General features: G+C 35.5%; 1 protein-coding gene across 1 annotated transcript; it reads left to right on the forward strand.

Annotated features, from left to right (window-relative positions):
- The first annotated feature begins 1579 nt into the window (after positions 1–1579).
- On the forward strand, positions 1580–18537 carry LOC140616589 (beta-defensin 43-like). The gene is made up of 2 exons (XM_072797196.1): positions 1580–1637; positions 18258–18537. The coding sequence occupies exons 1-2, from the start codon at positions 1580–1582 to the stop codon at positions 18410–18412; spliced, it is 213 nt and encodes a 70-aa protein (XP_072653297.1). The 3' UTR covers positions 18413–18537.
- The last annotated feature ends 3697 nt before the right edge of the window (positions 18538–22234 follow it).

Raw genomic sequence — 22234 nt, forward strand, 5'->3', positions numbered from 1 at the left:
CATGGATCACACAATGTTCTTGGGCCTCCTGGGCAGCATTTCAGGCCCACCTCCTGGCTCCCAATCTACCTGGATGGGAAATAAATATTTATAGAAAATGTCAAAGTAACAATGCAAATTCTGCCCTCAGTGTTCCATAAGGGAACTTGATGATTTGTGTTCATAAATTTGATTGCTTTGCAATGTAAGCTAGACTTCCAAAGCTTTTCTTCATGATTAAGAACGCAAGAATTCCAAGACACATAAGAAAAATCAGTAACTTCTGAATTTCCAATCAGATATGCTAAAGACTCCACATCATTCAAGTTTAAGTAAATGGAGCAGTCATCTATAACCAACACACATCCCAAAAACCCTAAAATCCCACTGTGCATTTTTAGAGTGCTGGGAGATGCTTATTCCCAGGTAGCACTGCCCGAGAAATTTCAGATGAGAAAAAAACATGAACTTAGATTTAGGGAAAGCCATCCCAGAGCTTTCAGCACCCTCACTGGCTTAGTCTAAGGCTTTTGAGGTTCACCTCTTTCAGGACCTCCAGTGATAGCACCACAAGCTTCCATCAATCTCGCATCCTAAGTCAGCTCCAGATGTCATTTTCAAAGCCTCAAGAGCTTGGGAGGACCTTTCAATAATGGAACTATGTGTCCCATTTACTGAAATCCTGAAGTAGAAGCAGTACCTAGAGGAACCCACAGCAGAAAGGCACTGGAGTAAGACCATCTAAGAAAATATAACATCAAATAAGATCATGAACGTGAATGCACTTGGCAGTTTCTAAAATTGGTATTTTTACCATGCCTCTTTAAGCATTGCCCTAAGCCACCCAAACTACTCATGTCCCTATGTTCATTTCATTTGTGTCTGTGAGGTTGATTTGTGCCACTTGGTCAAACATATGCTCCTGTTGCACTATGATTAGATTTTTCTATATTAGTTGCCTTCCTAAGTGCATCAAAGGTCCACTCTTCCTTTTTGTTTCCTTTCACATTACACAAAATTCTGATATGTACACTATTTGTGCCAAGACTTTTGATATAAAACTTAGTAGATTTCATTCAGGTAGTGGGACAGAGAGGCAATCAAACAGAAGCTTTTCTAGGCCTCAATAGCCTGTGTATGGTGTCAAATGTAATTTCATTGCTTAAGTCTGCTAAGATACAGTCCAAAAAATATGAATAAATAGACATACTGTTATAATAGTGCTTCTTCTCCTGTTATTGGGGAAATAAATTAAATACTTTAACTCTGGAAATGCCTTAACCTTTACAGTTCTGCCAGGAACCATAAGACAATAATTTTTCACAAATTATCTCTTCTTCCTTTGGTATGGCTGCTCCTACTGTGTAAGTGCTGTGCATCCTCCTGTCTTTGCCTACACCCTGTCGGCATTTGACAAATGTACTTTGAATGACTGATAGGCATGTCCATGCATGCTATCTCCTGATATGAAGGCTCATTGGAACACAGAAATGTTCTTGCTATTAAAGGGTTCAATAATCATACAGCAACTCATCTCTTGAGTACTAAATATACAAGGTTCTCTTCATCCAAGCTACTGATTCTCTCCAGTTATTCAACAATGAGGGTCTTGTATTCCATCCTTGGAGCACTGGCCTTGCTGTCTGTAGTTCCTCAAGGTAAGACAGAAATCTTTCATTCCAGAGATATGAAAATATAAATGAAAGAGCATAAAAGGTCTTCCAAGAGTTTGAAAATAAATTAGGCAGGTGCAGATCATACCACCCAATGAAAAATGTGAGAGGAGAGCATTGGCCCTCACAGGAATGGAGGGTTAACACCAATGACAAATTTAATAAGGTGGTCCCTTCAGTGATTTTGTTATTTTAAATTCTAACTTGAGGACTTTTGTTTGATCCAAAATGGTGAGAGGATGTTCACATAACACAGGAAACTTGTGGAATTGAAACAATGGAAAGTGAGTGGTGAATGGAATGGCCAAGGGTGAAGAGGAGGCTGCTCCATCATAATCTGTGGTTCATAGAACTCTGATCACCAATCTAGGTAAGGACCTCAGTGGAAATTACTCTGTGTGTGATGGGAATTAAGATTCCATCTTAACACTTACCCAAATGACCAATTATACAGACATATTTATTGAATAATCAATCTAACCTTCCCAAGTTAATTTTTAAATCCACAAGTACTATATAATAAAATATATTAATCATTGGATTTATAACTGGGATTTATATTATTATCTGTGGACTTATCTATCTTTTCTGATGCACCTACTACCTTAGAGCACATTTTAATAGCTTGCAATTCAAGACTGCCCTTATAGTTCTTATTTTTTATGTATTCATAACGATATATAATTCACTCTTTTAAAGTGTTCCATTTCAGTGGTTTCCTACATATTCAAAAAGTTGTGCAACCATCATCACTATCTAATTCCAGAACATTTCACCACCCCATAAAGAAACTCCATGTTCATTAGCAGTCATTCCTCATCCTCCCCTCCCCTCAGATCCTGGCAGCTACTAATCTACTTTCTGTCTCTATCAATTTATCTATTCTGGATATTTAATATAATCATACAATATGTGACCAATAAAGTCTGTTTTCTTTCATTTGGCATGTTTTTCAAAGTTCATCTATGTTGTAGCATGCATCAATGCTTAATTTCTTTCCATTGATGAATGGTATTCAACTGAATGGATACACTACCTTTTATTCATCCATTCATCGGTTAATGGACATTTGGATCCTTTCTACTTTGGTACTTTGGAGCTATTATGAATGATACTGCTATGAGATTTATATCCAAGTGTTTGTGTGGACATATTTTCAGCTCTCTTGAGTATAAAACTTGGAATACAATTGCTGTATTATACAATAACTATGTTTAACTTTCTAAGGAATTGTCAATTTCCCACAGCTTCATTTACAATCCCGCCAGCTGTGCATGAAGGTCCAATTTCTCCACGTCTTCACCAACATTTGCTATTGTCTTTTTTGTTATTATCATCCTAGTTGCTGTAGCAATATCTCATTTTAGTTTAATTTGCATTTAATTTGCAACTTAATGATGTTGATCATCTTTTCATGTTTTATTGGCCATTTTCATATCTTCTTTGTAGAGATGTCTATTCAAATCCTTTACTCATTTTTTTTTAAGATTTTATTTATTTATTCATGAGAGACACAAAGAGAGAGGTAGAGACATAGGCAGAGGGAGAAGCAGGCTCCCTGCAAGGAGCCCGATGCAGGACTCAATCTGGGACTCCGGGATCACGCCTGGATCTGAAGGCAGACACTCAACCGCTGAGCCACTCAGGTGTCCCCTTTACTCATTTTTAAATTAGGTTGTCTTTTATTATTGTGACTGGACACTAAACCTTTATCAGAATGGGTTTGGAAATATTCTCTTCCATTCTGTGAGGGCTTTTTAAAACATTATACTGTAAATGCTTGCCGTACTAATGAGTATGTTTTCAGGTTCAAGCTACAAACAACTCAGATTCAACCAGCTTGAATAATAAAGAAAATATATTATAACACATAAGTCCAAAAAACAATCCTGAAATTGGCTAACGCGGCAGATCATCCACACCGTCAATGTTGGAAAAGAGTCAAATTTATCTTTGACTAGCTTTTCCTATGGTCTCAAGATAGCTGTCACTGCTCTAGACATCATATCCAGATCCACTACATTATATCAGAGTGAAAGGAGGACATTTCTTCTTATACTGACAAAGGAATACTTTCTCAGAAATGAATTGCATACTGACCCCCAAACTAATCACCAGCAAAGAAATAGAGAACACTATCACTGGCTTAAACTAATACAGATTTATGCCTAGGATATCTAGAATGGTAGACAACCAAACCTTAGGATTCTGGCTACAAGAACATATATTAGGATTTTGATGCCTAGGCACATATATCTATACACTATTGTTTAGTTTTCTCATCTTACTTTAAAATTTATATAAATGAAACAATATACTATGTACATTTTGTATCTGGCTTACTTTACTCCATACAACATTCATGAAATTCAACTGTGTTGCTGTGTACAATTGTAGTTTATTAGTTTTTATTCCTAAATAGTTTTCCATTGTTGTAATATGCCACAGTATATTCATTCATTTTATCATTGATGAACATGTAGATTGTTTCTAGGAGTTGGCTGCTATAAATACTATTACTGCTATGAATTTTTGCTAAATGATTCCTGTTGTATATCTGAACACATATTTATCAGGTATATATCTAGAAACTAAAGTTTTGTCATAGAACATGTGTATCATCAACTTTAGGAAAGAATGCCAAATAGTTTCCCAAGCAGTTGAGCAAATTTACATTATCTTCAGCAGTGAAAAACAGCTTTTATTGGTCCACCTCTTCACTAATAGTTTATCTGATCAAGGTGCTAAATTATAGCCACTTCAGCAGATGTACGGTAGTAACTGAATGTACATTACATTCAAATTCCTATATTAGTAATAAGATTGAAAATATTTTAATTTATCACTTTGGCCATTTTAATATCAATTTTCAGAGTACCTTTCAAATATTTTGTCTATTATCCCATTGAATTGTTATTTTCTCAGCAATCTGCAGGATTTCACTATAAACTATGTCTTGCAAATATCTCCTGATCTATGGCTTGCCTTTTTACCTCCTTTACACCTCATTTTATAAAAAGAGATTTTTAATATCAAAACAGTCCAATTCATCAGACTTTGTTTTAATTTAGGTTTTTTGTATTTCTTTCTCACCTAAAGGTCATAAAGATATTCTCTGAACATCTTCTTCAAAATGATTTCTTTATCTTCCAAAATTTAATTATTTTGCCTGTCAAATTTAAATTGTAACTCTCCACCTTGTATTGATTTTCATGAAATTGAGGTCAAAATTTATTCTTAAATTTGTTTTTACCTTGTATGTAGCTAATTGACCAATAACTCTTCTTGGAAAAGAATTTTTTTTTCTCAATGGCTTACAGTGTCCTTTTGTCATAAATCTAGTGTATATCTTAGGGGATCTACTTTGTTCCATTGTTTTACTTGTCTCTTTTAGCAAAAATAATACACTATTCTAATTAATGACAGTTTATGATGTCTACATATATGATAAATATATCTACATTTTCTTTTTTCAAAGAGTGTTTTGAATATTCTTGCCATTTCAAATTTCCATATAAATTTTATAATAATATATTCAAGTACACCTACATACATATTCAATGAGAATTTTTATTAAGATTGCAGTGAATCTTGAGATCCATTTGGAGAGCTGACATCATTACAAAACTAAATCTTCCTACAGCTTTGTAATACTTTGAAATCAGAAAGTGGAATGCCTCCAGCTTTGTTTGTCTTTCCCAAAGTTGATTTGGCTGTTCAAAGTCTTTTGAGGTTCCATATGAGCAAAAATAATTGACATAAAGACTAAAAAAGAGAAAAGAAAAGGGAAAAAATCAATGAAACCAAAAACTGGTTATTTGAAAATATAAACAAAATGGATAAGCCCTTATCTAGACTCATCAAGAAAAAAAATGAGAAAGGATCCAAATAATAAAATTAGACACTAAAGAGGCAATTTAATAACTGACATCACAGAAATACAAAGGATTATAAGGGAATACTATGAAAAAATACATGCCAAGAAATTGTACAACTTAGAAGAAATTGATATATTCCTTAAATTGCGATCTTTAATAAAGCAGCAGAAAGAGAAATTAAGAAAACAACCTCATTTACAATTGCACCAAAAAGAATAAAATATCTAGGAATAAACTTAACCAAGGAGATGAAAGATCTGTATTCTGAAAACTATAAAACATTGATGAAAGAAATTGAAGACTACACAAACAAATGGAAAGATATTCTGTGCTTATGGATTGGAATTAATATTATTAAAATATCCATACTACCCAAGGTAATCCACAGATTTAATGCAATACATATCAAAATACCAACAGCATTTTTCACAGAACTAGAAAAACTAATCCTAAAATGTGCGTGGAACCACAAAACAACCCAAATAGCCAAAGCAATCTTGAGAAAGAAAAATAAAACTAGAGATATTATAGTTCTAGATTTCAATATATATCTCAAAGCTGTAGTAATCAAAACAGTATGGTACTGGCACAAAAATAGATGAATAGAACAAAATAGAGAGCCCAGAAATAAACTTACACTTATATGGTCCATTAATTTGTGACAAAAGATACATGAATACACAACAGGGAAGAGACAGTCTCATCGATAAATGATGCTAAGAAAACTGGACAACTACACACAAAAGAATGAAACTAACACTTTCTGACACCACACACAAGAATAAACTCAAAAGAGATTAAGGACCTAAATGTGAAACCTGAAATCATAAAAATCCTACAAAGGAGCACAGGCAGTAATTTCTTTCACATCAGCCAGAGCAACATTTTTCTATATATGTTTCCTAAAACCAGGAAAGCAAAAGTAAAAATAAACTATTGAGACTGCATCAAAATGAAAAGCTTTTGCACGGTTAAGGAAACTATCAACAAAATAAAAAGGCAACCTACTAAATAAGAGAAGACATTTGCAAATGATATATTGATAAGGGGTTAATATGCAAAATATATAAAGAACTTATATAACTCAACATCAAAAAGACAAATAATCCACTTAAAAATGGGCAGAGGACCTGAATAGACATTTTTCCAAAGAAGACATACAAATGGCCAACAGACACATGAAAAGATGCTCAATAGCACTAATCATCAGGGAAATGCGAATCAAAGCCACAATGAGATATCAACTTATACCTGTCAAAATTAGTAAAACAAAAAAGATAAGAAATAACAAGTCTTGGCAAGGATATGGAAAAAAGGAACCTTCATACACTGTTGGCCCTTCCACCACATACATATCCCACCACAGCAGACAACTGTGTGCACCCCACACAGGAGACACCCTTTGAGCATACAACTCCAGCAGTCAGAGGGGATTGCACTCCAGGGCTCCACATGACCTCTCCTACAAAAAACTGCTCCTCAGGACTGGGAAAGGTACTTAATTTACCTAATAAATAGAAACAAACACAGAGTTAGGCAAACTGAGAAGACAAGAAATATATTCCAAATGATAGAACTAAACACCAAAAAGGAGGGGAAAAAGCAGTAATAAAACAAAGATGAGAAATCTATTTGGTAAAGACTTGAAAGTAATGGTAATAATGATACTTGATGAACTCAGGAGAAGAATGGGTAAATACAGTGAGATTGTCAACAAAGAGTTTAAAAATAAAAGAAAGTTTCAAGTAGAAGTTACAGAGATAAAGAATACAATAAGTGAACTAAAAAATAGACTAGGGGATTCAATAACAGTCTGGGTGAAGCTGAAAATCCAATCGTTAGCTAGAAGACAAGCAATAGAATTCATCCAGACAGAGCAATTAATGAATTTATTTCATTAATAAATTAATGAAAATAACTTGAGACCTTTGGAACATCAAGTGTAATAACATTTGCATTATAAGGGACGAGATAGAGAAGAAAGGACAAGAAAACTTATATGAAGAAATAATGGCTAAAAAGTTCCCTAATCCTAGGAAAGAAACATACATACAGATTTCAAGAAATTTCTAAATAAAATGAACCTGAAGAGAACCACACTAAGACACGTTATAATTAAAATGGTAAAAGTTGAAGTTAGAAAAAAAAGAATATTAAAAGCAGCAACAACTTATTATATACAAAGGAAACCTCATAAGGCTATAAGCAAACTTTTCAGCAGAAACTTTGTACGCCAGAAGAAAGTGGCACAACCATTCACAGTGCTGGAGGAAAAAAGTTCCAACCAAGGGTTCCCTACATTGCAAGTTTATAGCTGAAAGAGAGATAACTGAAAGAGAGATAAAGAATTCCACAGACAAGCAAAAACTAAAGGGGTCCATCACCACTAAATCAGACTTAAAAGAAGTGTTAAAGATTCTTCTGTAAGTGGAAAGAAAAAAGTCATAATGAAAAGAAAATTATGAATGGAAAAAACTTCACTGGTAAAAGTAAATATATAGTAAAAGCATAAATCAATCACTTATAAACTAGTATGAATATTAAAAGACAAAAGTAGTAATCAATAACATCTACAATAATTACTTAAGTGACACACAAAATGAAAAGGTGTAAAATGTGACATCATATACACAAAACATGGAGGAGGTAGTAAAAATGTAGTTCTTTCAGAATATACTTGAACTTACGCAAACACCAACTTTAAATAGAATGATGTGTACACATAGGATGTTATATGCGAACCTCATGGTAACCACAAACCAAAAACCTATAATAGATAAGAAAAAATAAAGCAAAAGGAAATCAAACATAACACTAAAATGTCATCAAGTGACAAATGAAAAAGAGCAACAAAAGAAGAAAGGAAAAGAGAACTACAAAACACCACAAAATAATTAATAAAATGACAATAAGTGCATACCTATAATGATCACTTTAAATGTAAATGGACTAAATGCTCCAATCAAAAGACATAAGATGTCTAAATGGATTTTTAAGAAATTCATCTATATGCTGCCTAGAAGACTCCCTTCAGACTGAAAGAGACATACAGACTAAAAGGAAGGGCTGAAAAACTTTCTACAGCAGTCTTCCCTGATCCAGCAAGTCAACAGAATTTTCATTCCAACATTCAAGTATATTTAAAACTGATTATTGGAAGATTTATTTTCCTTCCTACATATGTTTGTCAGAATATTCCATTAGTAGAAAGAAGTTAAAAACTTTATTATTCTTCAAAGTAAATCATCATGTTTAAGTTGCATGCTTGAGATTTACTCCTCCTACTCCTTTCTACCTATTTTTACCACCTTTCCAGGACAGTAAGAACTTTTTTTCATTGTATGCTCCAGTGTCCATAAATATAGCAAGCATATTACCTCTGTGCTCTAATTATTTATGAAATGGGTGAATCAAACATAGCATACTTCATCATCAAATACTTGCTAAAAGCCTAAGTGTTTAATTATTTTATGTATAGTAGACAGAAATAATACCTTAAAATGTATTCTATAAATTCATTGCAGCAACTTATATAAATTTTAGATATCAGTCCACTGAAAAAGTGCATATGTAAATTACATTACTTGAGTTTCTGAAGAGTTCTTTTAAGACAACATTAGGCTCTTAACTATAATTCCAAATTCAATATAAACAATTTAAAATTGCTATAGAGACTTTCATCTGGTTTCTGGTTTATCGTCTTAGAACCATACCTCCATCATTTTCATAGCAAGAGAAAAGCTGAACAAAACCAGCAACTCTTCTTATATCCCTCAGAGAACTGAAGTCACAGGGCAAACAGCAGTTCCCAAAATTAGACAGATAAACAGGTGGATACAAAGAGTGTCAAAATTTACCAGAGCAGAACCCCTGATGCAACATCCATGAGAATCAATACCAGAGTAATTAACAAATTATAGAAAGTTCAATATAAATTTGAAAGTTAAAACTCCAGGGATTTAAAAAAAAAAAACAGGCTTAGTGGTGCTCTCACACTACTGTGAGTTTTACCTTCCAGAGCACTAACAGGTTTCCACAATGATTACTGGAAAGAAAATCCTTTTGTATTTCCAGGGGAAGGAAGCAAAATTAGTCACTTTGAAATATACCTGGAGCAATTTGTTCTTAACAAAGCCTGCCCTCAAAAGGAACTATTTTACTAGAACCTAACCAACTGGGGGTTTACCAGGGTCTCAGTGACCAGGTGAAAGTGAAACACCCAACTCTAACCTGATCTAGCCTTCCATGCAGGGGAAAGAAAGTACCCAACTCCAGTCTCCTCCAGACTTTTTATCTCACCTAAGTGGGGGTGAGGAGGTGAGCGGGACTGAGAAAAAAATTGTGAAGGCCATAGCCCTTTAAAGGGGCACAGGTTCACTAAAAGACTGATAACTAATCATTGGACTCTAAAATGATTTCTTTGCCCCCACTCCAAAATACTACAATAGGGGGAATACAACTGAAAGAACCACATGTCTCAGACTTAATTCAAGAAGTCATCTCAGGGAAATCCAAAGGCAACTGGAAATACAAAAGCAAAGAAATCCAAAGAACTTTTAACTTCTAATAGCAATTGCTGAAGCAATAAGTCAACACAGCTTAACCCCTAGCAAGAGAAACATAAAACCTCACAGTAAAGGGACACCTGAGAGGTTGAGCATCTGCCTTTGGCTCAGGGTGTGATCCTGGGGTCCTGGGATCAAGTCTTGCATCGGGCTTCCCATGGGGGAGCCTGCTTCTCCCTCTGCCTGTGTCTCTGCCTCTCTCTGTGTCTTTCATGAATAAATAAATAAAATATATAAGAAAAAAAACTCACACTAAAGATTTCTTTATCTCAGCTCCTTTAACACACTACATCATCCTAGCTTTAAAAATATATATATTAGACACAGTAAAAGACCAAAACCACAATTTGGAGAGATGAGACAAGCATCAAAACCAGACACAGATGTGGCACAGATGTTGGATTATCAAACTGGGGATTTATTTTTTTAATAATAAATTTATTTTTTATTGGTGTTCAATTTGCCAACATAGAGAATAACACCCAGTGCTCATCCCATCAAGTGCCCACCTCAGTGCCCGCCACCTAGTCACCCCCACCCCCCGCCCTCCTCCCCCTCCACCACCCCTAGTTTGTTTCCCAGAGTTAGGGGTCTTCCATGTTCTGTCTCACTTTCTGATATTTCCCACTTATTTAAAACAACTATCACTAAGGTCCCTAATGGAAGGATGGACAAATAAGCAAGAGCCAATGGATAATATAAGTAGAGAAATGGAGACTATAAGAAGGATTCAAAGAAAATGCTGGAAATCAAAGCACTATAGCAGACATGAAGAATGCCTTTGATAAGTATATTAGTTTGCTAGGGCTGCGTAACAAAATATCACAGATTGGTGGCTAAAAAAAATTATTTATTTATTTATTTATTTATTTATTTATCTATCTATCTATTTATTTATTTATTTATTTTCTTGAAATTCTGAAAACTAAATGTCCAAGATTAGCATAATGGTCTCATTTTACTTTAATCTATTTTAAAACTTATCTCCAAATATGGCTACATTCAGTTCTAGGTGTTGGAATATGAAAACAGATTTTGGGAGAACACAGTTCAGGTGATAGCAATGGGCTCATCAATAGGCTGGACACACTTGCAAGAGTGGTGAGCTTAATAAATGTCAGTAGAATTTTCCAAAATGGAAAAGCAAAAACAGAATGAAAATGAACAGAATATCCAATAACTGTGGAATATTGCAAAAGGTATAAAATATGTCTAATGGGAATACCAGGAAGAAAAGAGAGAGACAAAAGTAAAAAAGATATCAATGAAGCAATAAAGACTGGGAATTTCCCAAGATTTACAGTAGACACAATACAGATCCAGTAAACTCAGAGAATCCCAAGGATAAATACAAAAACAAAACAAAACCAAAAAAAAAAACACAAAAACCAATATCTAAACCTAGCAATATCATATTCAATCCGAAGAAAAAGAAAAGACAAAATATTGAAAAAAGCAATAGAAAATAATCTGACCTATAGATAAATAAGAATAAGAATTACAACAGGCTTCTCCTCAGATATCATGCAAGCAAAAAGAAAGTGAAGTGAAACATTTGTAGTGTTGAAAGAAAAAATACTCTATCAACCTAGAATTTCTCTTTCCAGATAAATAACCCCTTAAAACTGAAGGAGAAATAATTTCCTTTTTTCTTACAAAGACTTCAATTTTATTTAATTACAAATGTTTTTTTTGTTTTGTATTTCTTTACACAAAACCCAATCACATCTCTGAGAACAACTTACTAAGAAACTAGCAGAAAACTGGGTCTTGTTTTTGTTTTATCGTCTTTAAGTATAATTTTGTTTTATTTTTTCCAGGTTTATTGTTATATAATTGACATATAGCAATGTGTAAGTTTAAGGTATACTATATGTTGATTTGATACACTTATGCATTACAAATTCTTACCATCATAATGTTTATTAATATCTACATCACAGCTATGATTACCTTTTGTGTATGTGTGTGGTGAGAACATTTAAGATTTACTCTGGGGGGCACCTGGGTGGCTCAGTGATGGAGTGTCTGCCTTTGGCTCAGGTTGAGATCCTGGGGTCCTGAGATCAAATCCTGCATTGGGCTCCCTGCAGGGATCCTGCTTTTCCCTCTGCCTATGTCTCTGCATCTCTTTCTGTGTCTCTCATGAATAAATAAATAAAATCTTTCTTAAAAAATTACCCCGTTAGCACCTTTCAAGTATATAATCCAGTATTATGAACTAGAATTACCATGTTGTACATTAGATCATTAGAACTTGTTCATCTTATAACTGGAAGTTTGTACACTTTGACCTACATTTCCCCATTTCCCTTACACCCTCAGCCTCTAATAATCACCACTTTACACTGCTTCTATAAGATCAGCTTTCTTTAGGGATGCCTGGGTGGCTCAGTGGTTGAGCATCTGCCTTTGGGTCAGAGCATGATCCCACTGGGATCAGGACCCGCCTCAAGCTCCCCATGGGGAGCCTGCTTCTTCCTCTGCCTGTGTCTCTGCCTCTGTGTGTGTGTGTGTCTCGAATGAATGAATGAATGAATGAATGAATGAATTTTTTAAATCCTTTTTAAAAATATCAGCTTTCTTGAGATTCCACATATAAATGATAATATATTATTTGCCTTTCTCTGTCTCATTTATGAAGTTAAAATTTTCTAAGACAAACATGAAGGACTATGTCACCAGTAGAAATGCCTTACAAAAAATGTTGAAAGAAATTCTTCAGGGGTGCCTAGGTGGCTGAGTGGGTTGAGTGCCTGACTTATGATCACAGCTCACGTCTCAATCTCACAGTGGAGTCCCCATTGGACTCCACGCTGGGTGTGGAACCTACTTAAAAAACAAAACAACAACAACAACAAAAAAGAAATTCTTCACTTATATTCAATGGTAAAAAACTTCACTTACGTTCAAGTTTTTTCTGTAAGATAAGGAACAAGGCAAGAATGCTTACCCTTGCCATTTCTATTTGACATAGTACTAGAAGTCCTAACCAGGGCAATTAGGCAAGTAAAAGAAATAAAAATTATTCAAAAATTTTTAAAAATTTTATCTTCATGCACAAATGACATGACTTTGTATGTAGAAAACCCTAAGACACAACCAAAAACTGTTAGAAGTAATAAAATAATTCAATAAGCTACAGAACACAAAATCAACATACAAAAACCAGTTGTATTTCTACACACTAACAACAAAGTATTCATAAAAGAAATTTTGAAACCAATCCCATTTAAAATAACATCAAAGGATTAAATACTTAGGAATAAAATAAATAAATAAATAAATAAATAAATAAATAAATAAATAAATAAATAAAAATAAATACTTAGGAATATAAATTAACCAAGGAATGAAAGATTTGTACACTAAAAACTATTTGTACACTAAAAACTATTGATAAAAGAAATTTAAAGAAGACACAAATAAATGGAAGGATAACCCATGTTCATGGGTGTAAAAAATATTGTTAAATTATGCATACCACCCAAAACAATCTACAAATTCAATAAAATCTTTATGAAAATTGCAACGTAATTTTTTTAGAAATAGAAAAAACAAAAAAGTAGAAAAAACAACACTAAAACATTGTTCAAGGAAATATTTATAACAAAGATTAAAATTTTAAGAATATAAAAATGTAAGAAGGAAAGAAAGAAGAAAAAATTCCTAAAATTCATATGGAACCACAAAAGTCTCTGAATAGCTGAAACAGTTTTGAGAAAGAACAAAGATGGACATATCACTTTTCCTGATTTCGAAATATATTACAAAGAATCCATTCTTGATAAAAAAAAAAAAAAAAACCTCAACAAGTAGGGATTGAAGGAATATACTTTAACATCGTAAAGTCCATATATGAAAAACCAACAGCTAATATCATTCTCAATAAGTAAAAACTGAGAGCTTTTCCTCTGTGGTCAGGTACAAAACAAGGGATGTTCACTCTTAACCACTGTTATTTAACATAGTACTAGAAGTCTCAGTCTCAGCAATCAGACCACAAAAAGAAATAAAAGACAAGCAAATTGGCAAGGAAGAAGTCAAACTTCCACAATTCACAGATGACATAATACTCTGTAGAAAAACTGACTAGGGGTGTCTGGGTGGGTCAGCAAGTTAAGCGGCCAATTCTTTTTTTTGCTCAGGTCACGATCTCGAGGTCTTGAGATCAAGCCCAGCATGGGGCTCCACACTCAGTGCAGTATCCTTGAGATTCTCTCTCTGTGTCTCCCTCTGTCCCTCCCCTGGCATTCTCTCAATAGATAGATGATAGAAGATAGATAGATGATAGATAGATGATAGATAGATAGATAGATAGATAGATAGATAGATAAGATAGATGATAGAAAATAGATAGATGATAGATAGATAGATAGATAGATAGATAGATAGATAGATTTATAGATAGATAATAGGTAGATAAGATATTTTTTAAAAAGAGAAGAAAACCAAAATATGGCTAGAACTGATATATGAATTCCACAAAGTCTCAGGATATAAAATCAACATACAGGAATCTGTTGCATGTCTATGCACCAATAATGAAGTAACAGAAAGAGAAATCAAGGAATTGATCCCATTTACAATTGCACCAAAAACCATAAGATACTTAGTAATAAACCTAACCAAAGTGGTAAAATATCATACTCTGAAAACTATAGAACATGAATGAGAGAAATTGATGATGACACAAAGAAATGAAGAAACATTTCATGCTCATGGAGTAGAAAATCAAATATTCTTCAAATGTCTATGCTTCCCAAAGCAGTCTATACATTTTAATGTAATCACTATCAAAATACCACCAGCAATTTTCACAGAGGTGGAACAAACAATCCCAAAGTTGTATGGAACCACAAAAGACTTTGAATAGTCAAAGCAATCTCAGAAAAGAAAAGAAAAGCTGGAGGCATCACAATTCCAGACTTCAAGTTATATCACAAAACCATAGTCGTCAAGACATTATGGCACTGGAACATAGATTAATGGAACAGAATAGAAAATCCAGAAATAGACCCACAATTCTATGGTCAATTAACCTTGACAAAGTAGGAAATAATATCCTAAGGATAAAGGTCTCTTCAACAAATGGTGTTGGGAAAATTGGACAGCCACATGCAGAAGAATGAAACTGGGTCACTTTTTTATACCATACAATATAGTAAATTCAAAATGCATGAAAGACCTAAATGTGAGACAGGAAACCATCAAAATCCTAAGGAGAGGGCAGCCCGGGTGGCTCAGGGGTTTAGCGCTGCCTTCAGCCCAGGGCGTGATCCTGGAGACCCGGGATGGAGTCCCACGTCGGGCTCCCTGCGTGGAGCCTTCTTCTCCCTCTGCCTGTGTCTCTGCCTCTTTCTCTGAAAGAGAAAAGAGAAAAAAATCCTAAGGAGAACATGGGTGGAAACCCATGTTTTGACCTCTGCTGTAGCATTGTCTTACTAGGTATGTATCCAGAGGCAAGGGAAACAAAAGCAAAAATGAACTCTTGGAAAAAAAAAAAAATGAACTCTTAGGACTTTGTCAAAATAAAAAGCCTTTGCACAGCGAAGGAAACAATCAACAAAACTAAGACCACCTACGAAATGGGAGAAGATATTTGCAAATAACGTATCTGATAAAAGGTTAGTATCCAAAATCTATAAAGAACTTATCAAATTCAACACCCAAAAAATAAATAATCTGGTTAAGAAATGGGCAAAAGATATGAACAGGCAGACATACAGTTACTGCATGATCTCACTTACATATGAAATCTGAAAAAATCAACCTCATAGTAACAGAGAGTAGAATGGCTATTACCTGGGTCTGGTGCAGAAAATAGGGAGTCCTTGGTCAAATGGTACAAAGTTTCAGTTACACAAAATAAACAAGTTCTGAAGTTCCACTATACACATAGTACCTCTAAGCTAACAACACTGTATTGTTTATTTACAATTGGCTAAGAAGATAGATATTACACTAACTATTCTTACCATAGCAATAACAATAGCAATAATAATAATGATAATAATAGAGGTGGGAGGAAATTTTGGTAGGCGATAGTTAGATCTATGACCTTAATGGTGACGATGGTTTTACAGGCATATACTTGCCCCAAAATGCATCAAGTTACATATATTAAATAAGTGCAGATTTTACATGCAGATTTTACATGTCATATCATAATAAAGTGGTTAAAAAATAAATTAAAGAAAGTTTCTCTTTATTAAAGTACTGTAACAATGAAAGACATTATATAATTAGACAGTACACAACCCCCAAGGTGTCAATGACTCTAGCCACTGAACATCAATAGTCACTATCATCTCCAAGAGAGAGACAACCAGGTATTATGGGCCCTCCTGACAATGCCCACACACACAGCACCAACTATGGTACAGCTGATGCCAGGAATCAAACAGGAGTCTCATCCAGTCTCTTAGTCCAGTTGCCGGTATGCTGAAATATGGTGGACACAAGAACAGGTTCAATTCTCCAAGAGTATGCAGTCAGAAAAATATCAACTATGAGAAACACTACAGCATAAATATCTCAGGTTCTTCAATAGAAAAATTGTAAAGAAAGGATTTGGGGGACGCCTGTGTGGCTCAGCGGTTAAGCACCTGCCTTCAGCCCAGGGCATGATCCCGGGGTCCTGGAATCGAGTCCCCCATCGGGCTCCCTTTGGGAGCCTGCTTCTCCCTCTGCCTGTGTCTCTGCCTCTTTCTCTCTGTCTCTCATGAATAAATAAAATAAAATCTTTTTAAAAAGAAAGGAAAAAAAGAGAAAGAAAGAGAGAAAGAAAGAAAGAAAGGAAAGAAGAAAGAAAGAAAGAAAGAAAGAAAGAAAGAAAGAAAGAAAGAAAGAAAGAAAGAAAGAAAGAAAGAAAGAAAGAAAGAAAGAAGAAAGAAAGGAAGGAAGGAAGGATGGATTTGGGAAGGACCTGCAAAATAAAGGGAATAACGAAAATTATAATGAGAAGAAAACTGAACTATAGTGGTGTGTAGGGCTGAAACCCAGATAATAAAACTATTTTTTAAAGTAAGAAATGATCACTATAGAGCTTAGACGCAGGGTGCCTGGGTGGCTCAGCCAGTTAAGCCTCCAACTCTTGGTTTCAGCTCAGCTCTGATCTCAGGGTGGTGAGATTGAGCCCTGGGTGGGGCAGGGAGTCTGCTTGAGTTTCTCTCTCCCTCTCCCTCTGACATTCCCCTCCTCCCTCGCTGAAATAAATAAATAAACCTTAAAAAATATTTCTTTGGGGGCAAAGGACAGAAGGCAATGCATATGTCACACACACACACACACACACACACACACACACACACACACAGAAAGAGAAGGGGAGAGAAGAAACCAAAGTGAGACAGTATGACTTATGGGAGTTTGTGCAATCTTAGGAATTTCCTCAGTGAAGGAGACATGGCTTTGAGCCTAAATGTACGGGACAGCTAGAACCAAGATTCAGCTTTCTCTATCCTCTTCTTATTCTCAGCTGATGATTTCCTTTTATTTCATCAAGAAAGTAAAAGCACCAAGAGATAACTTCCTCATTTTCCCATCACCATATGCCTTCACCCAATTTTATCTTACTCTGTCTTCTCTCCATTTTCTGGTTTAAGGTTAACCCTTCTACTTATCACTAGATTTTTATCCCCACTCACTTTTTTAAAATTTTATTTATTCATGAGAGACACAGAGAGAGTGGCAGAGACACAGGGATAAAGAGAAGCAGGCTCCATGTGGAAGGCTGATGCTTGACTCGATCCTGGGACCTCAGGATCACACCCTGAGCCAAAGGCAGACACTCAACCATTGAACCACCCAGGTACCCCCTATCCCCACTCACTTTTTTAAAATGTCACTCCTGAACTCAAAGATTGTTTCTTGCATCACAATTCCCCACCCCTAAACAAATTATCCATTTTACACAGAAATATGCCATAACAGTTATCATCGAAAACTCTCCTCTTCAGCTTACTTTCTCATTTATATACCCTATGGAAGAGAGCTTCATTTATCTCTTTTTCATATCTCTGCTCTTCTCTCCTGAATTCTTTTGTTATTTTTTTTTCTGAGCAAGTTCTTGATTGATGTTGTTTTCATTTATTATAAAACACTTCAGATGTTAAAAGATACAAATTAAAAATATTTTTTAATTTTTTTTCTTTTCAAAGCCAGGACCTTTTTTTTAAAAGACACATGCTCTTTAGAATACTTGAACTGCAGAATGAAGTGCAATCCCGACGAACATGCAATTAAATACTGTGCTGACTGGACCATCTGCTGCAAAGCAAAGAATACGAAATTTAAGAGGAAAAAGAAGTGGTGAAAAGTCCAACTTCATCTTCTTCGGCTTCCAGGAAAAGAAACTGAAAGTATTTAAAACTCTATTTTCTATCTAAGGATAGTTAATATGATGGATAAATGAAATTCACAATGAATATATGTTTAAATGGTAAGGTTAAAGTAAAAATGAATTTTATAAAGGCTTATGCTCTTTTTTCATGTGTGCACTTTTATATTAACTTCCTTCATTTATATCCACCACCATGTTGTTGTTTCATCTATAATACGGTAGCCCAACCCCATAATGTACCGTCTGACCTGGGGCAAGTTCTGTAATCTCTCTTTACGTCAATTTCCTTATCTACAAAGTGAGATAATAATAGTTCCTACATCATGGTGTTAGGAGAATTATATTAGTACATGCAAAGTTCTTAAGCAGTGCCTGACCCCGGTGTAAGCTCTTTGTTAACTGTAATTTCATGAGACCAGATAATGTGATCTCTTCTATAGCTTTTTGGAATCTATTGAATCATTCCTTGTGATCTGAGATAAAATTGATATGTTAAAATTTCACATGGTTTTGAAAATAAGGTATATTTTCTATGTGTGAGATACAGTCTTATACAAACATATTTATTCAACGCTATTATATTTCAGTGATCTAGAACTAGAACAGTGGTAGTGAGGATTAAGAAGAAAGAAGAGATTCAGGAATGGATTTCAGAAGTAGAATTAACAGAATTTAGTGGCAATGGGATATAATGAGAAGAAGGTATGAAAGGTGATACTGTGATTTCAAAGCTAGCAAAGTTATGGTGAGCAATGCAGTTCACTAAACTGGAGAGGCCAGAAGAGAAAGTAGGTTAGAAGGAAAGAGGGAGAGTCATTAAGGAGGTGCTTTGGCAAAATGGAGTCATGCAAGGCATATAGATATGAGTCCACTGTGCACCTTTGCAAAAATGTAACTTTATTTTTTTAATAAATGAACCTAATTCTTATTATGAACCTCATTCCTCCTGGTCACAGAAACTTAAACTCAGTGTATTCAGAATTGCTTGTTTTCTCTAAATTATTTGTAAATTCAAGACTTAAGCAGTGGTGAGGCATCTGGGAAAGCACTGATGATGTTAACATTACTAAGACAATCAACATTCCTACCTGGTCTTCAGTCACCAGCCAATGTACAACAGCTAAGTTGCTTCTTGTTCTTTTAAAAAAAAAAAAAAAAAAAAGATTTATTTATTTGTGATAGAGAGAGAGACAGAGAGAGAGGCAGAGACATAGGAGGAGGGAGAAGCAGGCTCCATGCAGGGAGCCCGACGAGACTCGATCCGGGTCTCCAGGATCGCGCCCTGGGCCAAAGGCAGGCGCCAAACCGCTGAGCCACCCAGGGATCCCCTGCTTCTTGTTCCTGATAAAATTCTTAAAAACTCTTTGGGTGAAGCTCATTCTTTAGTCTATGCGATAACTCTGCCACTCAAGCATCGTTCGAGCTTGCCAGAAATTCCAGGGGGAGTATCTATTGCTCCACCACATCCATGGTGATCCCAGTCATACAGGATTCTACTACTACTCTCTTCCCATGCTGAGGGAACCCGTATGAGGGAAGGGGGACAAATATCTACCTCAGATCTATCTACCAAAGAAAACCAATCAATGCTGTGTTATGGTCTTGCCACCTCGCTGAGCTCCACTCACACAAGGAAACACGAGTGCACCATGACATCAGACTCTACCCAGAGTTTCTACTCTCCATCACCTCCTCCCGTTTCCTTTCCCTCCCACTTTGTGGAATCCAGGACTGGAGAGAAAAACAATGACACTTCTCCCCCCACTACCTGAGCTGTTCATCTTCCTTCATGCCCATTTTATCCTTCTTCCTCTACCTTATTCAAGACTTGGTTTAGAGAAAGAATAAGCTCTTCATGCATCTGCATTCTCCAAAATCTGTCATAAAATCTGAGTCCAAGAGTTCCTTCCAGTGCCCAAGTGAACATAGTCTCTTTTTTTAAATTCAGTTTAGTTAACATATAGAGTATTACTAGTTTCAGGGGTAGAATTTAGTGGTTCATCAGTTGCATATAACACTCGGTACTCATTACATCATGCCCTCCTTAATGCCCATCTACCCAGTTACTTCATGCCCCCACTCCCCCTCCTGTAACCTCAGTTTGTCTCCACCTCATGTGGGACCATATCCTGCCTGCTCTATTCTCACAGCTTTGTCCCACACCTGTATCTTTCTCATGCCTCCGAATGCACTGAACAGCTGTGCAGATTGCTCACTGCACAAGCCTCGGGGCATCATTCACAGAGGCAATGAGGTGAGTTGCACAATGGTACATAATAGCTCTGTGGGCAGCCTCCATACTTTATATATTGTCTTTGTCATGTCAGAGTCCCTCAGAGGCTTCCTTGAGTTGGCAGCTCTGAGCTCCTTTCCCCATTTCTAAGAGTCTTGCACAGAGATGTATTTCTGTATTATAAGAAAAAAAAGTTCATTATGACAAGTGGTAATTAATGTGTGTCTAAGTATTAGGGAGAAGCGTGGGGAATGATGAGGAGAGGGGAGCCATGGAGCATACAGGCCTTACATAAAGGGTAACTTCTACTCAATTCTAATAGATTCTTGTCATGCAGAGAATGCCAAAAGAATGTTGCCATATCTTCTGGTTTATTTGATGGAAATAGAAATCTGGATTTTTAGGGGGATCAGGCTGTCTCAGTAGAGCCTAGGACTCTTTTTTTTTAATCTTCCTTGAGTGTTTTTTAATCTAAAATCTATTAATTAAGGGGCACCTGGGTGGCTCAGTGGTTGAGCATCTGCCTTTGGCTCAGGTTGTGATCCTGGGGTCCTGAGATCAAGTCCCACATCAGGCTCTCCATAGGGAGCCTCTTCTCCCTCTGCTTATGTCTCTGCCTCTCTCTGTGTGTCTCTCATGAATAAATAAACAAAATCTTTAAAAATAAAAAATAAAATAAATTAACATATAGTGTATTATCAGTTTCAGAGGTAGAGTTTAGTGATTCATCAGTTGCACCCAGTGTTCATTACATCACATGCCCTCCTTAATGCTCATCACCTAATTAATCCCACCCATCTTCCCTCCAGCAACCCTGTTTGGTCCCTATAGTTAAGAGTCTCATGGTTTGCCTCCCTCTCTGTTTTAATCTTATTTTATTTTTCCTTCCCTTCCCCTATGTTTATCTGTTTCATTTCTTAAATTCCACATATGAATGAGATGATAGGATATTTGTTTTCTCTGACTGACCTGTTTTGCTTATCATAATACCCTCTAGTTCTGTCCACATCATTGCAAATGGTAAGATTTCATTCTTTTGATGGCTCAGTAATATTCCATTGTGTGTGTGTGTGTGTGTGTGTGTGTGTGTACACCAGATTTTCTTTATCTATTCATCTGTCAATGGACATCTGAGTTCTTTCCATATTTTGGCTATTGTGAACATCATCTTTTGACATGCAGAAGTCTGTTCTTTGTTTCTCTCTTTTTGAGAGGAAAAGGTACACATTGTTCAGAATATAGTAATGGTCAATTAAGTGTTTTAGACTTTTGAAAACAGGAAAAAGATGAAATGCTTTTTAAAAATATTGTTAAAATCAAAATCTAACAAATTAGTAAGAAATTTCCCAAACAAAATCCAGGTGTAGGGAGGGTAGGCAAATTCTAAGATAGCTTCCAATGATTCCTGCCTCCTAGGATCCATGCTTTTATGTAATCCTTTCCTGTTGAGCCACTCAATTCTAATGGATTGTATAGAGTTGACTCTTGAACAATGTGTGTTTAAACTACATGGCTCCACTTGCAGATTTTTTTTAATGAATATATTGGAGGGGCTCCTGGGT

The sequence above is a fragment of the Canis lupus genome, chromosome 24 (assembly GCF_048164855.1).
Source record: "Canis lupus baileyi chromosome 24, mCanLup2.hap1, whole genome shotgun sequence".
Classification (NCBI taxonomy): domain Eukaryota; kingdom Metazoa; phylum Chordata; class Mammalia; order Carnivora; family Canidae; genus Canis; species Canis lupus.